The 22,779-nt window shown below is 38.8% G+C and overlaps 1 protein-coding gene across 6 annotated transcripts in view; it reads left to right on the top strand.

Moving 5' to 3' along the window:
- YES1 (YES proto-oncogene 1, Src family tyrosine kinase) overlaps positions 1-22,504 on the top strand; it is a 65,411-nt gene extending 42,907 nt beyond the window's left edge. For all 6 annotated transcript variants that reach the window (XM_086373048.1, XM_086373046.1, XM_086373047.1 and 3 more), the window contains 11 exons: positions 29-301; positions 2,204-2,303; positions 5,188-5,286; positions 8,373-8,476; positions 8,563-8,712; positions 10,009-10,164; positions 10,328-10,507; positions 15,184-15,260; positions 16,757-16,910; positions 18,183-18,314; positions 19,106-22,504. In XM_086373048.1, the coding sequence (XP_086229174.1) occupies positions 37-301; positions 2,204-2,303; positions 5,188-5,286; positions 8,373-8,476; positions 8,563-8,712; positions 10,009-10,164; positions 10,328-10,507; positions 15,184-15,260; positions 16,757-16,910; positions 18,183-18,314; positions 19,106-19,314 (1,626 nt within the window). In that variant the 5' untranslated portion in view covers positions 29-36 and the 3' untranslated portion in view covers positions 19,315-22,504. The remainder of the gene's footprint in view (positions 1-28; positions 302-2,203; positions 2,304-5,187; positions 5,287-8,372; positions 8,477-8,562; positions 8,713-10,008; positions 10,165-10,327; positions 10,508-15,183; positions 15,261-16,756; positions 16,911-18,182; positions 18,315-19,105) is intronic.
- The last annotated feature ends 275 nt before the right edge of the window (positions 22,505-22,779 follow it).

Raw genomic sequence — 22,779 nt, 5'->3', positions numbered from 1 at the left:
CTCACACTTTGCCTTAATACCTTTGTAGGCTTGATAATGGGCTGCATTAAAAGTAAAGAGAACAAAAGTCCATCCATTAAATATAGACCAGAAAACACGCCAGAGCCAGTCAGCACAGGAGTAGGCCATTATGGAGGAGAACACGCTGTGGTGGCACCAACATCCTCCACGAAGAGCACATCTGCCAATTTCAGCAGCCTCTCCATGACGCCATTCGGAGGGTCCTCGGCGGTGACACCTTTTGGAGGAGCATCTTCCTCGTTTTCAGTGGTGCCAAGTTCATATCCTGCTGGTTTAACAGGTGAGCTTTAGATGGACAGTCTATTTGAGAATGTGACCCTGGGCAATAGATACATCAAGTTGGTCTTCTGTAAGAGAAATGAGTTACGAGGGGCTAGGGATGGGGTGTTTAAGTTTATGTGAAAGTTAAAAATCTCCAACATACAAAGTAAACTCTACTTGGATATTATTCTCAGAAATTTGGCAGTAATCTGATGGTGATTATGTACTGGTTTATACCATTAATTGGGCTTCCCTGGTGGCTCAGATGGTAATGAATCTACCTGCAATGTGGGAGACCCAGGTTCAATCCTTTGGTCAGGAAGATCCTTTGGAGAAGGGAATGGCAGCCCACTCCAGTGTTCTTGCCTGGAGAATTCCATGGACAGAGGAGCCGGATGGGCTACAGTCCATGGGAGCCCAAGGAGTTGGACACGACTGAGTGACTCAAACACACACACAAACCATAGTATGAAGTTTGGGTCCTATTCAAAGTCAGAAGGAAGCTATTGAAGAGATCAGTACAGGATTTGCACAATTGAATTCCACATAACTCTGAATTCCCCATACTCCCTCTGGCTAGCTGTGTGGAGAATGGATATAGGGAAAGCAGATAGAGAGTGAGTTGGGCTGCTACACTCCCAGTGAGAAATAACAGAAATAACATCCTTGAATTAGGATGGAAGCACTGAAATGGACAAGGAAGTGGATAAGGTACTTAAGGGGTAGAACTGGCAATGCTGTTAATGGGATTGGCTTTGAGTACCTGATTGGCTGGTAGTGTTTGCTGAAATAGTGAAGACTTCAGCAATACAGGTTGGAGGAGAAAAATCAACACCTTTATTTTGTACCTAATAAATTGTAAATGCTTGATAGACATTGAAATGCCAAATGGGTAGTTAATGCATGGCTGGGCCTCAGGAGCAAAGCCAGATAAATGAGATTCTGTTCTTCCCCTTGCAGATAATAATTTGATTATTTAAATTGCTAATCTCTTAAGCATCCACCTACAGTGATTTATATGACATGATTATTTTTTTAATTTATAATCCTTATCAGGCATACCATTTACTTTCTAAGAAAAACATGCTGTTTTTTAATCTCTGTTAAATATAATAAATAATATTAATTAAAAACCTAGTTATTACTGTTAATCATTAGTCTTTTTTAATTAATTTTTATTGGAGTATAGTTGATTTACAAGGTTGTGTTAGTTTCTGCTGTACAGCAAAGTGAATCAGTTATATATACTCTTTTTACTTTCTATTCCCACATAGTAGAGTTCCTTGTGCTACACAGTAAGTATTAAGGATGGAAATGTTCACCTGTTGTTTTTAAGAATTTGAGGTGATCCATGCCAGTAGTTTATAATACTTGTTAATGCTTTTTCTGCCAAAAAAAACTGATTTGAACTTGGGCTTCCCTGATGGCTCAGCAGTAAATATCTGCCTGCAATGCAGGAACCTCAAGTTCAATCCCTGGGTAGGGAAGATCCCCTTGAGAAGGAAATGGCAACCCACTCCAGTATTCTTCCCTGGGAAACCCCTGGACAGAGGAACCTGGTGGGCAGCTACAGTCTGTGGGGTTGCAAGAGTCAACTTAGTGACTGAATCATCGATCACCACATCACTTCTCAAGCTAGAGATGTTGCAAATATGAATCATGATTAAAAAGGTTTCTCTGGCTCTGTAGAATTTTAGAATCTGTACAGTATAGTAGTCTCATGGAAGACCTTAAGACATCATCTTATTAACTTGAAAACTTCAGTGGCCCAAATCTCTAACTTTTAAAAATTGATTCTGGACACTAGGCAGAGAACTATGCTTAAGCTTTCTTTATCATCATTGGCAATGTTTTTACTGATAAATTTCTATGTTGTTAATTTGTCTGTATAATTTACCTTGGTCTTTCTTTCCCCCAATAGGTGGTGTTACTATATTTGTGGCCTTATATGATTATGAAGCTAGAACTACAGAAGACCTTTCATTTAAGAAAGGTGAAAGATTTCAAATAATTAACAACACGTAAGTGTTACAAGTTTTTTACAAGGGAGAAATACCAGTGGCAGCCTACTTTACACCAAAACCACTGACCTAGTTGATTCAGAGACGAGAGTGGTGGGGCATGGGTCTCTGCCCACTGGGTTGGATGATACATTGGTTCTTTTAGACACGTGGCAGAAGACTACTGCTCAAGCCAAAAGTTACAACTTCTACAAATTGTATTGCTGTGGTTCTGCTATAAACAGTTTTAAGAATGAGGATTGAGGGAATATATGAAAGTAAGTACATTACTTAAAAAAAAAAAAACCCTTTATAAAGAGATTTCTATGATCCCTTTTCTCTAAGTACCAGGTGGTGTAAAGATCTTATCTCTTTCTCAAAAAAACAAGAAAAAGGCTGAGGAGCCCCTGCAGTCCCAAACTGTCTCTTCCTTATGTGACTCTCAGACTTTTGGTCATTTAGTGATCCACCTTAGAAAATTCAATGCTTGTTATGAAAAACAGATCCCATAATTTCATTAGCAGGCACAGCAGCCACTTTGCAACTTCTCAAAATAGATATTTATGGTCTCTCTGCATCCAGGCATGTTTTCTTCCCTCCTTATTCCCACTTGCTACCAGTTATTGTTCGAGAGCATGAAATACAATCCTGTCTTTCTTCTTTAAAGTCCTTCAGTAACTGCTCACTGCTGTGAAGATGAAACAGCAATAAGAGCGGGCATCGTTCATCAAGCCTCTCCCCCTTCCCCACTCCACTGCCCTCCCAGACTCAGTTACTTGTGGCTCTGGATACACCAGGGTTCTCCCCTTCTCTGTGCCTTTACGCATGTGATTTCTTCTTTCTGAAATGTGACTTCTTGTCTCCATTTTTCTTCCTTTATCTAGCCAACCCTATCTGTCGTTCAAAGTGTATTTTCCTGTGTCCTTTCTCAAGGATACCTTCCTTGATTTTCTTTCTACCTTCCCTGCCTGGCCCAGTCCCCACCTCCTGCTGGATTGGGTGTCTCTCTTAAATGTTCACGTAGTAGCCTGTGCCAAGCTCAGTTACAGCTGCCACCACAGTTTTGAATTGTAGTTTATCACTTGCCTATCATTCTTTTGGCTCTTCCCTGGTGGCTCATACGGTAAAAGCCTCTGCCTACAATGCGGGAGACCCGGGTTCGATCCCTGGGTCGGGAAGATCCCCTGGAGAAGGCAATGGCACCCCACTCCAGTACTCTTGCCTGGAAAATCCCATGGACGGAGAAGCCTGATAGGCTATAGTCCATGGGGTTGCAAAGAGTCAGACATGACTGAGTGACTTCACTTCACTGTCATTCTTTTACATCAGTGGTTCTCAGCCAGAGGCCGAATCACCCAGGGCCCATTTGGTAATGTCTGGAAGCATTTTTGGTTGTTACAGCCAGGGTGCTGCAATTGTCGTCTGGTAGACAGAGGCCAGGGCTGTTAGTCAACATCAGACAGTGCACAGGCCAGTCCCACACAGCAAAGAGTTAGCCAGCCCAGAGTGTCAGTCATGCTGAGGTTGACAGATCCTGCCCTCCACAGAGTTACCTGAAGTTAAGGACTTTTCCCCTGTTTCTGGTACACCCTATTGTAAGGTCTGTCACAAAGATAGTGAAAGTCTGAATGAATCGTTGAACGGTTATCAGGGTCAGAGTTTTCAGTTTGTGTGTCTGAATGTACTTAATATATACCAGGAAGCTACAAGGCAAATGCTTGAGTTTGTAAACATTTGAAAATCCAAAGGATTTTCCATTTCATTTTTTGGAGAGCAAATTCACTTCAGGCATTTATAAAATTGCAGTGTAGACAGTGTTCTCAGTACCTTTCCTCTGGTGAAGCCAAACATGCATTTAATCTTTAGCAGCAGAATCCATGTGTCTTCCTCATTGTAGATTGATAATATAACTCCTTTCTTTTAATTCGGGGAAAGTTCAAGGCTTACATGTTAAAAATTACATGTACATCTCATGTTCTGAATTAATTTTAGTCTTATTTGGATATTCATGGATAACATTCTTATAAATATGTACTGTTCCAGGAGTTAAATTTTTTATTATCGCTCATTGCTAAATATTTTGGCTATAAGAGTTCTAGGGCATCTGAACTTTCCCCCCCTAATACGACTAAAAAGGAACATTACTTTTTTGTACTGTTAAAAAGAAGATCATTTAGCAATTAAAAAAAAAACCTCATAAATGCTGAAAAAATTATGCTTAGTAAACGAAGCCAGTCAAAAAGACCCACATATTATGTGGTTCCATTTACATGAAATGTCCCCACAATGGGCATGTCCATAGAAACAGAAAGCACATTAGTGGTTGGAAATGATGGGGAAGGGTCGGGATGGGGTGTGGCTCTTAATGGGTACACAGTTTCTTTTGGTGGGCAGTGAAAATGTTCTGAAATTGATAGTGGTGATGGTTGCAAAACTCAAAAAATCTTAGGGGAATCTTATGGTATACAAATTATATCTCAGTAAAGCTTTTAAAGGAGAAAACATTTACTCGAAACTGAGTAATCTGAAAGATTTACTTGCCACATTGTTTTATTCAGTATAGTTTATTGTCTTAGGTTGAAAGAGTTATGTAAAAAAAGAGATTTTGTAAGTAAAATTAAGGTGGGTTTTGGTTTTTTAAGGGGGTTTGTTTTTCAGGGTTTTTGTTTTGTTTTTTGATTCAGAGCAAAAATACGCATTTGTGATTTTGCTTAGCCTTATTTCCTTAATTCATGTAACCTATTTTTTAAATACTATTCTTTGAGTTTAATTCTTGATCAAACGAATGCATAAATTAAAACTGGAAGTACCTCTCTTGTCCATTTCAGATATAAGACGGCGCTGCGGCAGACTGTGTCCTGGGCTGCGGTCCGCTTTGTGGTCACTGTTGTTCTGTGTGTTGCAGGGAAGGAGACTGGTGGGAGGCGAGATCAATCGCTACAGGAAAGAACGGCTACATCCCAAGCAATTACGTAGCCCCGGCGGATTCCATTCAGGCTGAAGAGTACGGCTCCACTTCATATTTTATTAATTATTTTGATTTTTAAAATGTCTAATGTACATTTTGCTTAGCCACAATTTTACACACACACAATTACATGCCAGTCTTAATACAGCTAATGTTTCGTATTAATAGATGTTACTTGAGAATTAATAATTAATGCCATAGTGTTTGCTTACAGTAGGATCATAAATGAAGCTGCATTTATAATACTGCATTATGCCTAGTCCCTATTCTTTTTTTTTTTTTTCCCCACTTTAAAAACATCGCATTAGCCCTTTGTATATTCCACAGACTCTTTCACTTCAGAAACTTGTCCTCAGTTGGTGTTACTGTGTCATAGTGTTCACTCCTGGACTTAGGCGCTTCCTCCACGGTGGTGTGGGAGAGTCTTTGTCTCTTAGGAGGTGCACACTGGGGTGTTCAGGGGCAGTGGTTCAGCATGTTTGCGACTGTCATTCAGTTCAGAAGAAAACACACACAGCCACACACACACACACGTCACAGGGAAAGAGAATATGACAAAGCAGTGTTAACAGGAAACCTCGGTGGAGGGTCAGTGGGAGTTCTACAACCATTCTTACAACTTTTAAAACGTTAAAGTTCACCTTCAGTGACATTACAAGCATATTTGGAAATATTGTGGATTTGGTTCTAGACAACCACAATAAAGTAAATATTACAGTAAAGTGAGTTGGTTTCCCAGTGCATATAAAAGTTATAGTTACACTATACTGTAGTCTGTTAAGTGTGCAATAGCTTGTGTCTAAAGAAAACAGTACATACCTTCTTTAAAAATACTTACTGCTGAAATATGCTCACCATCATCTAAGCTTTCAGCAAACCATAATCCCTTTGCTCATGGAGGGTCCTGCTTCCATGTCGATGGCTCTGACGGTCTGGGTGGTAGTTGCGGAAGGTTGGGGTGGCTGTGGCAGTTTCTTAAAAGAACAGTGAAATTTGCTGCATTGATCGACTGTTCCTTCACTCAGAGAAAGGAACACTTCGAGATCATTGTAAGCCTGATTTCAGTCTTGCGTGTCTCAGAGAGTCGGGGGCATGCAGAGAGGAGATGGAGAGTTGATAGAGCAGTCAGATCACACACAACATTTGTCAATTAAATTCGCTGTCTTAAGTGGAAAAAAATGTTTGGAATATTGCAAGACAGCAAAATGTGACACAGTGACACAAAGTTAGCACATGCTTTTGGAAAAATGACTTTGATAGATCTGCTCAAAGCAGGGTTGCCACAAACTTTCAGTTTTTAAAAAGACAGCATCTGCAAAGTGCAGTAGAGCAAAACGCAGTTGAGACATGCCTGTACCTTTATGTCAAAGCAGGTTTGCCTGGGATCCATAAATACTTCATATCACAGCAGTTAACACAGCACCCTGCACATAGTAGGTGCTCGATCGATGTTTGTTTGCTTATATTTGTGATGTATAATGTGTCCATAACTCTCTGTTATGCTTTGGCACTTGTTACTTTCGATTTTGTCCTTTTGACTTCTCCACTATTCTATTTTGTCCTTTTATCTTCTCCACTATTCTGTGGCTCCTCTACAGCAAAATTGCATTTTTGTTCACAAAATCAAACCCACACTAGGATCCCTAATAATTTAGGTATGATTCACTTGCATCTTACTGAGTACAAGCTGGAATCAAGATTGCCAGGGGAAATATCAATAACCTCATATATGCAGATGACATCACCCTTACGGCAGAAAGTGAAGAACTAAAGAGCCTCTTGATGAAAGCAGAAGAGGAGAGTGAAAAAGTTGGCTTAAAGCTCAACATTCGGAAAACTAAGATTGTGGCATCCGGTCCCATCACTTCACAGCAAATAGATGGGGAAACAGTGGCAGACTTTATTTTCTTGGGCAGCAAAATCACTGTAGATGGTGATTGCAGCCATGAAATTAAAAGATGCTTTCCCCCTTTAAGAAAAGCTATGACCAACCTAGACAGCATATTAAAAAGCAGAGACATTACTTTGCCGACAAAGGTTCATTTAGTCAAAGCTATGGTTTTTTCAGTAGTCATGTATGGATGTGAGAGTAGGATCGTAAAGAAGGCTGAGTGCCAAAGGATTGATGCTTTTGAACTGTGATGTTGAAGAAGACTCCTGAGAGTCCGTTGGACAGCAAGGAGATCCAACCAGTCCATCCTAGAGGATATCAACCCTGAATATTCATTGGAAGGACTGATGTTGAAGCTCCAATACTTTGGCCACCTGATGTGAAGAGCCAACTCATTAGACAAGGCCCTGATACTGGGAAAGATTGAAGTCAGGAGGAGGAGACGACAGAGGGTGAGGTGGTTGGATGGCATCACAGACTCAATGGACATGAATTTGAGCAAGCTCTGGGAGGTAGTGAAGGACAGGGCAGCCTGGCGTGCTGCAGTCCATGGGGTCGTAAAGAGCTGGACACGACTGAGCGATTGAACAACAAAACAGAATGCAAATGATCACTCCTGCCAGAGAACCACTTTTACTCTTTCTGTATGTGTGCTAGTTGTTCAGTCGTGTCCGACTTTTTGCAACACCTAGCCCACCAGGCTTCTCTGTTCATGGGATTCTGGAGGAAAGAATACTGGAGTGGGTTGCCATTCCCTTCTTCACGGGGTTTTTCCAACCTGGGGATTGAATCTGGGGGATCATATCAAATCTCCAGGGATCAAATCTAGGTCTCCTGCATTAGCAGTCAGAGTCTCTCCCATCTAAGACACCAGGAAAGCCCTTTCCCTCTTCCTGTTGTAATGTGAATGTTTCCATCTGTCATTGTCTAAAAGGCAGTCTCACTCTTGCCTTTCCTGCTGTATTTACTGTTCCTCTGACTGCCACGTGGAGTTTAAGAAACCTGTTGAATAGTTAGTATATGAAAAAACTATGACAGAATATATTCAGACAGTAATACTTGTAATATTCTTATTAAAGAAAGACCTTCCATTTTGTTCTGCTATATTTTAAAGCTGTGTTTTATTCTTTGTCATCCTCCCTACCCCACTCCATTCTTACTAATATCTGTGCTTAATTTTTCTGATGCTTACACTCTTCTCACTCAGAACACTATTCTTTCTTTCCCCCAGATGGTATTTTGGCAAAATGGGGAGAAAAGATGCGGAAAGATTACTTCTGAATCCTGGGAATCAGCGAGGTATTTTCTTAGTAAGAGAGAGTGAAACTACTAAAGGTATGAATATTGTTAATCCAAGTATAAAATTTTCCTCAGGCAGTATTTTAAGGAAGACACAGTAAGAGTGTCCATTTCCCCTCTAGGTGCTTACTCCCTCTCTATTCGGGACTGGGATGAGGTGAGGGGTGACAATGTGAAGCACTACAAAATTAGGAAACTTGACAATGGTGGATACTACATCACAACCAGAGCACAGTTTGACACTCTGCAGAAACTGGTAAAACACTACACAGGTATGTGCATTTCACAGGTGAAAGTTACTTCCTTGTGTTTAATTTCATGAGGACAGATCCATGTCTTCATGCCTCTGAAGGTTTAGTGTGCTGCTTCTCACACAGAATGTGCCCAGTGTATTTTAGTTTTAAAATGAAGAACAGAAATACTTACCACCTGAGTTGGGCTCCGGTATGATGTGCCAAATAGATGTGACAATGAAAAAGCAAAATTTTATTTTGGGATATTTACTAAGTAGGTAAAACTAAACATATTAGTAAAAAGCTGTTATCATGTGTCCTGTTGGGTTGCCTTCCTCAGCATAAGCTGGACTACATAAGACTTGGTGAAGTGTGACTCTAATGAAATGTGATCTGAAGGTGCATTTTGTTTTCATGGAAAATTAAGCTGTAGCAAGTATAGACATTTATCAGTCCTTCACCGATCTTTGAACAGTAGTCAGTATTAGAGTCTTCCGTCTCAAAATGTTTAATCTCCAATTTGATACATAAATGCATCCGCAAGTCTTTAAATGATTAATACTAGGGGAGGGGATGGAGAAGGCAATGGTGACGGGTTTCCGTGACAGTTTCTTCTTCAGTGACAGCTAGCTGCAAATTGAGTCTATCAAGTCAATCATCAGTCTTGACATTGACTCAGCACATTACCAAGCAGTAGCATCAGTTGTAATTGCACTTGTTAGAATGTGGATGTGTGTGGTTACTTGTTAAGAGTGGAACAGAATGTGTGTAAACAGGATTCGCAAGTCAAACCATTGTAAATTTGGAGTTTCCTGTTTTTGTGTCTCCCTTTATTTGAAAATCAGTCCTTTAAAGAAGTTTTTCCTTGATTTTATTGTGCTTCTTAACACTTGTGGATTCTAGAAATAGCTGTTAATGGTAACATTCTCTTTGGGGAAGAAATAAAGTACAGTGATCACAAGCAGAACTTTGGAGGCAGTCTGATCTAGGGTTTAAAACCCATCTCCATCACATATTTACTGGGTGGCCTTGAGAAAGTTGCTTAAGTTTTCTAAGATTCCTTTATATGAATTTGTGAAGTGCTGAATTGGCACAATAGTTGGGACATAAGTATTCAATAAATAATAACTTAAAATGTATTTAATGAAATGTTTCACTTCTTGTATGTTTTCTTTTATGCAATTTCATTTTTGTGTTTGTGCCTTTGTAATAAAACTGATAGAACATCATGTTTTTATTTCCTGTGATTTAAACTTTTAAAAACACTGGTACAAGTATGTATACCTCAGTTTTTGTAAATTATTCATTTACAGTATAGTTTATTCATTTATCTAGAACATGCCGATGGTTTATGCCATAAGTTAACAACTGTGTGTCCAACTGTGAAACCCCAGACTCAAGGTCTAGCAAAAGATGCTTGGGAAATCCCGCGAGAATCTTTGCGACTAGAGGTTAAACTAGGACAAGGATGTTTTGGTGAAGTTTGGATGGGTAAGGAGCCTGAACTTTTGTTTTCTTTCATTGTTTGGCCATAGATTAAAAGGCCATCATTTATGATATGTTGAAATATGTAAGCTTACTGCTGCTCATTGAAGTTTGTTGTAAATCTCTTAAAATATAGGTTAAAATAGTGAAATGTGGGTTGTTTCTGTAGGAACGTGGAATGGAACCACAAAAGTAGCGATCAAAACACTGAAGCCAGGTACAATGATGCCAGAAGCTTTTCTTCAAGAGGCTCAGATAATGAAAAAACTAAGACATGATAAACTTGTTCCACTATATGCTGTTGTTTCTGAAGAGCCGATTTACATTGTCACTGAGTTTATGTCAAAAGGTATGTGTACGTGAGTATCTCTGGGATATTCGTGTTAATAAATTTTGTCATTTCTATCTTTATGCATACAGATTTTTATTGTGTTTTCTAATTGGAGATTTTTATGTAGACATATGAAAAGAGAAAATCTGATATGTTAACAGAATACTTAGTAATTAGTCCCAGTTATTCTGAAGGATAGTACAGAGTTGAAAAAGAAAATAAGGCACTGAATTTATTTTGAAAGTAAAGTCCTTCATTCCGTTTGACCAGAGGCAGTAGAATAGGAAAAAAAAGTATTTGCACTAGTTGATTTAAAACAACGCAGTCAGAACGGTATTTGTGTCTTCAGTGCTAAATGAAGAAATCAGGTAAAGTTAAGAAAATTAGTTTTATCGAGTTTTAATATACTCTGAGGACTCCTAGAAACTTCTTTTTTCCAATGCTGTCAGCTGAAGGGTGTCTTTCTCCAAACCCCAGACCCCAAGGTGTGGGATCTTCAGTAACAGGGTGGATTAGGGCAGGGAAAGGAGAAGGAAAGGTTGTTTCTCTTCCCTCTTTCCCCTTTGCTGATGATGCATTGGAAGAGGGACCAGTAAGTCACCAAGAATGCTTGCTGACAGGCCTGCTTTTTACCCTCTTGAATTTTATCTCCTCTTTTCAGTATTAATGAGTCACTAATCACAGTGAAAGCCTCTGATGGCGTCATCGCTCTCCAGATGTCCATCTTGGTCAGTGAGGTGCCTCCACCTAGTGGTGACAGCAGCAACTACAAGCTGCCCATTGACGGGAAAATACTTCCCCCCAAAAGCAACAGAAAAACTAGAAGTTAAGAACTGACATTCTTAAGAGAGTTCCAAAGAATAGCGCGGAGAGATAAGAGCGCCTTCCTCAGCGATCAATGCAAAGAAATAGAGGAAAACAACAGAATGGGAAAGACTAGAGATCTCTTCGAGAATATTAGAGATACCAAGGTAACATTTCATGCAAAGATGGGCACAGTAAACAACAGACATGGTATGGACATAACAGAAGCAGAAGATATTAAGAAGAGGTGGCAAGAAACACAGAAGAACTGTACAAAAAAGGTGTTCATGACCCAGATAAACACAATGGTGTGATCACTCACCTAGAGCCAGACATCCTGTAATGCAAAGTCAAGTGAACTTTAGGAAGCATCACTACGAACAAAGCTAGTAGAGGTTATGGAATTCCAGTTGAGCTATTTCATGTCCTAAAAGATGATGCTGTGAAAGTGCTGCACTCAATATGCCAGTAAATTTGGAAAATTCAGCAGTAGCCTCAGGACTGGAAAAGGTCAGTTTTCATTCCAGTCCCAAAGAAAGGCAATGCCAAAGAATGTTCAGACTACCATACAATTGTACTCATCTCACATGCTAGCAAAGTAATGCTCAAAATTCTCCAAGCGAGGCTCCAACAGTATGTGAACTGTGAACTTCCAAATGTTCAAGCTGGTTTTATAAAGGCACAGGAACCGGAGATCAAATGGACAACATCTGTTGGATCATCGGAAAAAATGAGAGTTCCAGAAAAACATCTACTTCTGCTTTATTGACTACCCCAAAGCCTTTGACTGTGTGGATCATAACAAACTGTGGAAAATTCTTCAAGAGATGGGAATACCAGACCACCTGACCTGCCTCCCTAGAAATCTGTATGCAGGTCAAGAAGCAGCAGTTAGAACTGGACATGGAACAACAGACTGGTTCCAAATAGGAAAAGGAGTACGTCAACGCTGTATACTGTCACCCTGCTTGTTTAACTTATATATACTGTCACCCTGCTTGTTTAACTTATATGCAGAGCACATCATGCGAAATGCCAGGCTGGATGAAGCACAAGCTGGAATCAAGATTGCTGGAAGAAATACCAATAACGTCAGATATGCAGATGACATCACCCTTATGGCAGAAAGTGAAGAACTAAAGAGCCTCTTGATGAAAGTGAAAGAGGAGAATGAAAAAGTTGGCTTAAAGCTCAACATTCAGAAAACGAAGATCATGGCATCCGGTCCCATCACTTCATGGGAAATAGATGGGGAACCAGTGGAAACAGTGAGAAGACTTTTTTGGGGGGCTCCAAAATCACTGCACATGGTGACTCCAGCCATGAAATTAAAAGATGCTTGTTCCTTGGAAGAAAAACTATGACCAACCTAGATAGCATATTCAAAAGCAGAGACATTACTTTGCCAACAAAGGTCCATCTAGTCAAAGCTTTGGTTTTTCCAATATTCATGTACAGATGTGAGAGTTGGACTATAAAGAAAGCTGAGCACTGAAGAACTGATGCTTTTGAACTGTGGTGTTGGAGAAGACTATTGAGAGTTCCTTGGACAGCAAGGAAATCCAATCAGTCCATCCTAAAGGAAATGAGTCCTGAATATTCATTGGCAGGGCTGATGCTGAAGCCGAAACTCCAATACTTTGGCCCCCTGATGTAAAGAACTGGCTCATTTGAAAAGACCCTGATGCTGGGAAAGATTGAAGGCAAGAGGAGAAGGGGGCGACAGAATGAGATGGTTGAATGGCGTCACCGACTCGATGGACATAAGTTTGAATAAACTCTGGGAGTTGGTGATGGACAGGGAAGCCTGGCATGCTGCAGTCCACAGGGTTGCAAAGAGTCAGACATGACAGCAACTGAACTAACTCGTGGCTAAAACATTACCTAAAGCTCCCAAAGCACATGACTTTTTTTTTTTTTTGCATTTTTAAATGTTTTATTTATTTTTAAATTGAAGGATAATTGCTTTACAGAATTTTGTTTTTTCTATTAAACGTCAACATGAATCAGAGCACGTGGCATTTTTAACAAGGAATCTCTGCCCAGAAAAACTGCCAGGTATCCTACGTCAGAGTATATTAGGGTAAACTAAAAAGCAGGAAAGGGACCAGGAGGAAGTTTAAATCAGGATATTGAGAGTATAAGAGTGTTGTGGAGATAAAGCTAATGGGCCATTTAGCTTGTGTATTGATATCAAGAAGTATTTAATTGGAAAATGTGGTAGAGGTCTGTGTTGTCAGATTGACAGATTAGGATTATATCTAGATGGGATATTTAGAATGCAGGATCACAAATGCCCCTTCCATTTCTAAACTCGGTAGTCCCCCATTTTGCTCTTCACGCTCTTAGAATCGGGCCTCTGTAACCCAACTGAACTCATTGCTGCTTGTGTTCTCTCGATTGTCGGGATACTCGGAAACTGGGACTGAAGTCGCTCGGTCATATCCAACTCTTTGCTACCCCACGGACTGTAGCCTACCAGGCTTCTCCAGCCATGGGATTTCCCAGACAAGAGTACGGGAGTGGTTTGCCATTTCCTTCTCCAGGGGATCTTCCAGATCCAGGGATTGAACCCGGGTCTCCTGCATCGCAGGCAGATGCTTTACCATCTGAGCCACCAGGGAAGCAGGATACTCTAGAAATTATTAATAATTGAAATATATTGAATGCTTCTAATATAAAAAGTCTGCTAGTATTATAAGGCATCAAAGAAATAAAGCCATCTAACTAACTTACATTGAATTTGGAAAGAAGACCTAACCCAATGACTTAATTTTTCAGTATAAAACTAAATAACAGCTTGCTATGAACAAATAAGTTCAAGCAAAAGCATAATGAATTTCTAGGTGTTTGACACATTCAGTGAATAACATAGAAATTGAGGAAGAGATTACCTAGGTTGGAATAAAAATAAGAAAAATCAGTAGAAAAGACAAGTCTTGTACCGTCCTTTAAGATGATGAGGGATGTGGATGGGTAAACACAAGGGTTACTGGTATTTCTGCAGAGCTGTAAGGAAATGGGAAACGAAACCATGGGTAGTGGAAAGTGCAGAAGGTAGCTGGTTGGAAATAAGGCTAGAGACATGCATGGGGCAAACTGAAGGACTGCTCTGAATTGGTCTCACAGTTACTTATCAAGTACCTGCTCTCTGCCATGAATGAGCTTCAGAGGGTCCAGAAAACTTCCTGTGACATTCTCCATCAGTTTTTTCATACTCATGTGTATTTTTCTAGACAAAGAGTCAGTAGTTTTCATCAGATTTTCAAAATAACCCATGACCAAAAAAAAGTTAAAGGCCCACTGGTACATCTAGAACGCTCCGATGAATGGATATAAGGAACACTTAAGGGAGGGGGGATTTGTTGTAACTGGTTAAAGAGCAAAGAAAAACAGTGGTCTAAATGACACATTCCAATCCCCGATTCCTGCTGTTTCTGGGCTCTGCAGCTTTTGTACTGTTTTAGCAATTATCATTATACTGAATGATGTTCTGTTTAGTGGATTGATTGTGACACTTTATCTAGATTCTGAGCCCAGAAACAAAGAACTGCAGCTTTTGCTTCTGTCTGTATTTCTCCACTGTCGTGCAGAGTACTTATGTAACATCAGTCTGTCTTGCAGGCTAAAAAGAAGTGTCACTTCCTCTATTTAAGGACAGTTCTTATACTACGTTCTTCATCTTTTCATTTAAACAGAAAACCCTCCTGTGGTCCCAGCATCCGCTTTTCGCCAACTTCTCTCTGGCTCTTGCTTCCCTTCACAGTCAAGATTATTTTTTTTTTTTTTTTTTTGAGAACAGACAGTATTACATCTTTATATCCTAATTAGTTCATTTTACTCTTGTTAAATTTGTTTATTGTTCATGAATGTCTTTCTGTCTGTTACAGGGAGCTTATTGGATTTCCTGAAGGAGGGAGATGGAAAGTATCTGAAGCTCCCACAGCTGGTTGACATGGCTGCTCAGGTACTTGTGTGTTCATCTGTGTGTCCATTTGAACTGCAAGTGCACATTAAAAATGTAAACTAATCGTGTGTGTGTGCGCGCGTGCACGTGCTAAGTCTCTTCAGTCTTATCCAACTCTTTGTGAGCCTATGGACTGCAGCCCGGCAGGCTCCTCAGAATACTATTGTTTATATGGTGAAATCATGGAGTTTTAGAGCTGGGAGGAACATTACGGATAATCCAGTCTAATCTCTGAATATTACAGATACTGTAGTATCTGAGGAGCCAGGTGTCTAAGATTTGAACAACTTAGAAGTATTAGAGTCAGTGATCCCAGTACCATGCTGCCCTGTATCGTGTGGCCTTTCAGAAACATTTGCATCCACAAATACAAACTCTGTACGTATTTATACTTCAGCAGACACATGTTAAGACAGTGAATGATTGCTGTTCCAAAGAAAATATTAGAAATCTGAAGTATATGCTGCAGAAGACCTGAACAAAGCTGGGAGTGGGCTGTGGTAGATCAGCAGATACTAAGCAACACAGGGTCACACTGATCCTACTAGGGTAGAAGGTGGAAAGGTAATATACCTAAGTGAAAGGGTTAGTCGCTCAGTCATGTCCGACTCTTTGGGACCCCGTGGAATGTAGCCGTCCAGGCTCCTCTGTCCATGGAATTTTCCAGGCAAGAATACTGGAATGGGTAGCCATTCCCTTCTCCAAGGGATCTTCCCAACCCAGGGATCAAACTCAGGTCTTCTAGAACATTGCAGGCAGATTCATTACCTTCTGAGCCACCAGGGAAGGCCCAATATACCATAAGTAATTAATCATATTGGTCTTTAAATAAAGAAAAATAAAGTATATGCTGAGTTTCTTTTTTTAATATAGTCCCAAACGAGAATTTAGATGGCAGGTATACAGTTTAAGATGTGGTAGTTTTACTCTTCTGAGTTTTTGTTTTTAAATGTAATTGAGAACTATTAAGTTTTATTCAGATGTGTGGTAGGTATTCAAGGGGCCTGTTATTGCTTTGGTTGACACATTGAATCTAAGGCTCCTCTCATTATAATGAGTGTCCAGATGTCCACAGGATCTGGCAATTCAGAGAAACTTTATACCAAGAAAACTGTGCCTGTGCGACCTTAGCATATGTCAAGCCTCGTCCATACGCCTGAGCTCCAGGCTCTGAGCCCCTTTATGGTGGAGGCGGGCAGACTGTTCATCTGTGAAGGGCCAGCTGAATGCTTCAGGCTTTGTGGGCCACATGCCATCTTTTTTCTCCCCCTTCCCCACTTCTCTTCTCTCCTCCTCTCGACCCCTCTCTTCCTCCTCATCCTTCTCTCCCTGCTCCATTAAAAGGTTTTCTGTTTTTCCTACCATCTACTAGACTCTGCCCCATTACCATCATCTCTTTTCCAGAGGCATGTCTTCAGTGATGTGGTTTAACATTAACCAGAATTGCCCTCTCCATCCTTCCCTTCATACCATATATGTTTGTTTTTCTTCCCAAGATTGCTGATGGTATGGCCTATATTGAAAGAATGAACTATATTCATCGAGATCTTCGGGCTGCTAATATTCTCGTAGGCGAAAACCTTGTGTGCAAAATAGCAGATTTTGGCTTAGCAAGGTTAATTGAAGACAATGAATATACGGCAAGACAAGGTAAAATGACTGTTTAATAAATAAACTGGTAACCTCATTTTCAATGAATGGATTTTCTTACCGTTCTTTTGAACATACAGGGTTGTACAGAATTAAGCAAACAGCTCTAGGCCTGCTCAAAAGAGTCAGAGAAACATTGATTTTTGATCATAAAATTATAAATAATGCATAATACTGTGGCTTTCTGATAGCTCTTTCCCCTAGAGAAGCACCTGACTGTGGGTGTTGTTTGCATTATGAATATGGCGAGCAGTATTCTCCTCTTCACACTTCCCTTGGCATGCCAACAAATAAGAAACATTTTAAAATAACGTTTCTAACAAACCTCAGAACCATCCAGGTTTTACTGCATGAAGCACTAGAAGCTCAGCGCTTTCTTTTCCATTTCCATACCTGTGTGCTGTCCCCTCCAGCTAGAGTATCTTCCTGTTCTTCTTCAGCCTTTACCTGTGGAAATTCTAACCACTCTTTAAGGCTAAACTTCGCTACCACTTTTTGAATGAAACCTTTTATGATTGTGCTAATGAAAATTGATCTTCTGTTTGTCAGAACATCTAAAGAACTATATTTTACAACATTATATATCTACATAAGTAACTTTAAGTATTTAAGACACCTATAATCTTATTTTCACTATAAGTATATAAACATCACAAAGGCTGTGTTTTTGTGCCTCTGCTAACAATTAGCATAATGTGCATAAAAAAGTGCTAAGACACCAAATATTTGAGTAAATTAGTACAGGCTTTTCAAAATGATAGTACAGTAAAATTTTCTAGAGAGAGATCATATATAGAAAGGAGATTATGGTCAAAAACCAGTAGACATTAGAACCAACGGAATATGCTCTTGGCAGCCAGCAGTGGTAACTACTAGGAACTCAGTTCAGTTCAGTTGCTCAGTCGTGTCCGACTCTCTGCGACCCCACAGACTACAGCACGCAGGCAGCTGGACTGACTGAAAAAGTTATAGATCCTATAATGCATGTTTTTGGTTGCTGCTTACTAGCATTTTTACCTCTGTTCCTTCTTGGATGGTTTTCTGTCCCCACCAGCCATGCACTTTTTTATGTCATTGAATATCTTATCGGGAAGAAGTGTGTTTTCTACTAACGGGAATTTTAAATAGTATTAAAGCAGATCTTGTACTTTTGAAGAATTTGACACTGATCACAGGTACAGTAGGGATACTAACAAAAAACGAGCCCTGCTGTTGCCATATGTGCACAGAAAGAAACCAGTTACTGAAGCAAGCTGGTCAATACTGTTTTAGGTGCAAAATTTCCAATCAAGTGGACAGCTCCTGAGGCTGCACTGTATGGTCGATTTACAATCAAGTCTGATGTATGGTCATTTGGAATTCTACAGACAGAACTGGTAACAAAGGGCAGAGTGCCATATCCAGGTGAGCTTGCATTCATGTACCTGGAGTTTATGGGGGAGAGGCCTTTTTTTTCCTCTTTGTTTATCTGTTTTCTTTCTTCCTTCCCTCCCTCCCTCTCTCTTTTTGGCATTAGATGGTGAGCAGTCTGTGAGAGCCACAGTCCTTGAGATGGGGCTCTGTATGCATAGCTTTCTCCCTTTTCTAAAAGGGTCTTTTTGCTCTACTGTTTTCTCAGATGATGAGCATAAATATATCTCCGTCATCTCCTTCCCTTCCTCCCACAAGTAACTGAGGGTATGCTTAGCCTGTGATAACACAGGGTGAGCTGCTGATGAAATAGTTGGGGATTACATAGGAATACAAGAAAGGAGGTGTGTAATAAATTTAAGCAAAGTCAAACAGGTGACATTAGATAAAGAAACTGTTTCAAGGAAGTAACTTGATATAAAGTAACATAATCAGTATATTTGGCAAAACCAGAACTAGAACTCATTCTTCTGAATTCCTTTCAGACACTGTCTTGCCTCTGTTCCTCATTAGCCCAAGTTTGGGGTTGGCTTTGAAAAGCATGAGTACTAAAAACCAGATTTTAGGTGGAATGAAGAAAGATATGTTGAAACAGATTAGCATTTTTCTAAGCTTTTGCTGATGTCCTTTGACATTTAACATTTATTTCTCTGTCAGGATCGTTTCAGTAAAGAGACTCACTTGAATATATGTCGAATTAGCGGTGGGGGTCAGTTCTGTTTGGCTCGCGGTGTGTAGGGGCACCGTTTCTCACTGTTTCTCGCTGTTTGGCGCCCGTGTGTCAGGTATGGTGAACCGCGAGGTGCTGGAGCAGGTGGAGCGAGGGTACAGGATGCCATGCCCGCAGGGCTGCCCGGAGTCCCTCCACGAATTGATGAATCTGTGTTGGAAGAAGGACCCTGATGAGAGACCAACATTTGAGTATATCCAGTCCTTCCTGGAAGACTATTTCACTGCTACAGAGCCACAGTACCAGCCAGGAGAAAATTTATAATCCACGAAGCCTATTTTATATGCACCGATCTGCCAAAATTGTAAAGAACTTGTGTAGACTTCCTCACTTACGTACAGGAATCAAAAGAAGAAAATCTTCTTCACCCTGCATGTTTTTGATGGTAAACTGGAATTCCAGACATGGTTGCACAAAACCACTTTTTTTTTTCCAAGTGTTAAACTCTAAAGTACCAATGATGAATTTTTCCAGCTGATTTCAGGGTCCAAAGAAAGTATAGTTAAGATGTGGATGACCGTGTGAATGATGGCATGACAGTGAAGAGCAGCAAGGTACTGCTTATGAATCACTCCCTTTCTTTTATTCCCCAAACTTATAATTTAAGAGAAATCTATCAATCAGTATAGGCAAAACTTGGGAGATTAAAATCAGTTATACCATAATAAAATCTAGAATTATGGAATTTTCACGGGACCAAACAATTCCATTCCAGTTTTTTAATATATCTTGCATTTATTCTTCTTAGAAGTTTTTTCTAAGTTGAACAGTTAATATGCAACCTTTATATATGCCTCTGTTTGCATGGAAGTGGGCCAGGTTTTTAGAAGCAGAAAGGAAACGGCATCTAAAACTTGATTAAATGTTAGATGACAGCAGTGGAATTTGAAAGTATAATGCACTGTGTTAATACTCAATATACTCATGAAACTGGAAAGTAGAAGACATTTTTCATTTTAATCATTTCTTAATAGCTCAGTTTGAAATAATGAAGGTAATTAGAAAGTGAGCTAATGTTTTGTAAGGTTGCATTGATTTTTTTTAAAGGCAATATATAATTGAAATCATACAATCCAAGGGGAAATATTTTAATCTTTAGATAGCATGAAAAAAATAAACTCAGCGTTTTTTAACAGTCATCTTTGAAAAGTAGACTGGTACTGTGAGATTGCTAATATGTAGTTAACGGTGGGTGCCACAAATGGAAAGTATCACTAGATCAGGGACTTGAATGCACTTTTGCTCATACTGAATATAGACTAACAGAGAGGAAAATGTATTTAAAAGAAATATGAGAAAAGAAAATGTGAAAGTTTTACAGATAGAGAGATGGGATGTTGTGTTTAACGTTGATGTTATGGAGTGACAAAATGGCTTTGCTGGCACTCAAAGCTCCTCACTTAATCTGTTTTCTGAGATTTTAAGAGCTATAGGTAGGACTATAAAACTAATCTTTCTTAACACAAACACTAAATGAGTGCTGTAGCCTCAAATAGCTAAGTTAAGGCTTCCCACTAATTCCAGTGATACAGCTTCTATGCAGAACGTTTTTAGAACTCCAGTTTTCAAGTCCATGTTGAAATCTGCATTCCCTTTTTAAGTATACTTAATGATGATCATTTTTCCCCTTTTAGAATTTAGTTGATTTGAGGAGAAAGTACTCAGTATACTTGGTGAAAAGAGGGGGATAGTTGTTGCATATTTAAAGTACGCCAGTGAAACGTACAGAATAATACTGATTTTTATGACCAACTCAAAAAGAAAATTAAAATCCCAAAATATGAATTTGAATGGCAGCGTCATGGGTGTAAGTGTCTAGCAAAGGAACTGAGTCTGACAAAAGTCTGGTATTTACGTTTTAAAACACTCTCTTTTGTAGTTATATTTTAAACATAGCAACACATCCGGTCCCAGCATTTTAGGAATATCATTACTAACTATCGTCACTTACCTGATTTGGTCATTAAATAAACAGTTCTGTGCTGTGGTATCTGTGTTGAGATCCAGACCATTTTAAAATGTGACAGATGAACTCCATGCAGGTTGGCAGTAGTTCTGGTACTAAAACTTGCAGTGGCTTCTTATGTTTACGTAACTTGCATACTATTGAATCCTTCCACAAGGATTTTCCCAAGAAGACTGCTGTCATCATTTACCTTTTACATCCTCAACCTGTGACTTCAGATTTTTAAAGGGCTTTGTGTGAACTATGATATTTCAATTTTTCTAAGCATTTTAAAAAGGATAAAATTATGTTTATGTACTAATAATTCCCTTCCGAAAAATAAGCCAGAAAAAGTTGATGGCATTCATTAGATTTTAATTGAATGGAGCAGTTCCTTATAATATCAATTGTATAGTTAGGAAATAAAACACTAACTTAATGTGTATTCAGTTTAAATGGTTTATGTATTTTTAAATTGCTGAGAAAAATAAACAAGTTTGTACATTTGAAGATTTTTTCCAACAGCTTTTCTTCAGCCTCTTAATTTGTTTTCCTTACCAAGAAAGGAAGTTGGTAAAAACAGCCTTCTAGCACAAACTTTTTTTTTTAATGAATAATGGTAGCCTAAAACTTAATATTTTTATAAAGTATTATTATATTGTTTTGTGGATAATTGAAATAAAAATTCTCATTGAATGTACCCATTTATCTTTTTAGCCACTATTCATATGTTCTATCAGTTTTTTAAAAAATGGCATTTAAAGCAAAGTATATTCTGAGTTTCTTCTTCCATTGGGGGGAAAAAAAGTATTGAGTTATGACTCTTGAGCAGAGTTAAATCAATTCTTTTTAAATTCAGAACATTATTAAACTTATTCTGTGTGATTAATTTTCCATGTCAGGTGAGTGACATTGTTTTTACAAGGTTTTTTTTGTTTGTTTTTTTTTAATATCAGCAAGTACAGTTTTAATGTACTGACAAACCTAAGAGATTTAAGTGAAGTTATTCTTAGAAGAAGATTCTATGTGAAGAATATAAAATAAAATAACCACTTTTGATCATAAGGGATTTAATTTTCTAAAAATGAAAAATATGCAAGCCTTATTTCTATGTGTTTTACACTTGTATTATAGGTATAATGAAAATAAGATTATGCTAAATTATGAATGGCCAATCAAAAGCATTTGTTATTTCCAATAAGGTAATAGTATTAATTGCTTTCTAGTGTTATTTTATCTAAAATTATTAGCTTTGTTTTTCCCTAATGATTCCAGAAAAGTAACATTTAATGAACAAACACATCATTTAATAAACATTTATTAAATATTTTTATACAGTAGAGAAATAAGTTCTCAACTTAAGAATGTTTTCCTAGTTTGCCGTTTGCCTTTTAATTTTGCATGTATTTTTTTTGACGTTTAAGTTGTACATTTGTATGTTGTCAAATCTTTTTTATTCCTAAAACATCCTTTGCATCCCAAGATTAAATATTCATCTCATCTGTTCTATTTGATGCTTTTGTGTTTTACATCACTCTTTAATTCACCTGGAAGTTTTGAGGGCATAAAATGTGACTTAAGGATCTAGCTTGATTTCCCACCCCCCCATACCATTAATTTTCCCAGCAGCAATTACTGGTTAATGCATCTCCCACCCCATTGGTTTTATCCAATTAACTTGACATTCTGACACGAGTATAATACTTCAATGACTAATCACTTGGTAATGCAGTTTAATAATTAAGCAAGTAGCCTTTTTTTTTTTTCCAATGTTGATGTTCTGG

The sequence above is a fragment of the Bos grunniens genome, chromosome 24 (assembly GCF_055505025.1).
Source record: "Bos grunniens cultivar Pamir isolate PY7600 chromosome 24, Bosgru_T2T1.0, whole genome shotgun sequence".
NCBI classification, from domain to species: Eukaryota; Metazoa; Chordata; class Mammalia; order Artiodactyla; family Bovidae; genus Bos; species Bos grunniens.
The sequence above is the reverse complement of the archived record's forward strand: the minus strand, read 5'-3'. Positions and strand labels throughout refer to the sequence as shown.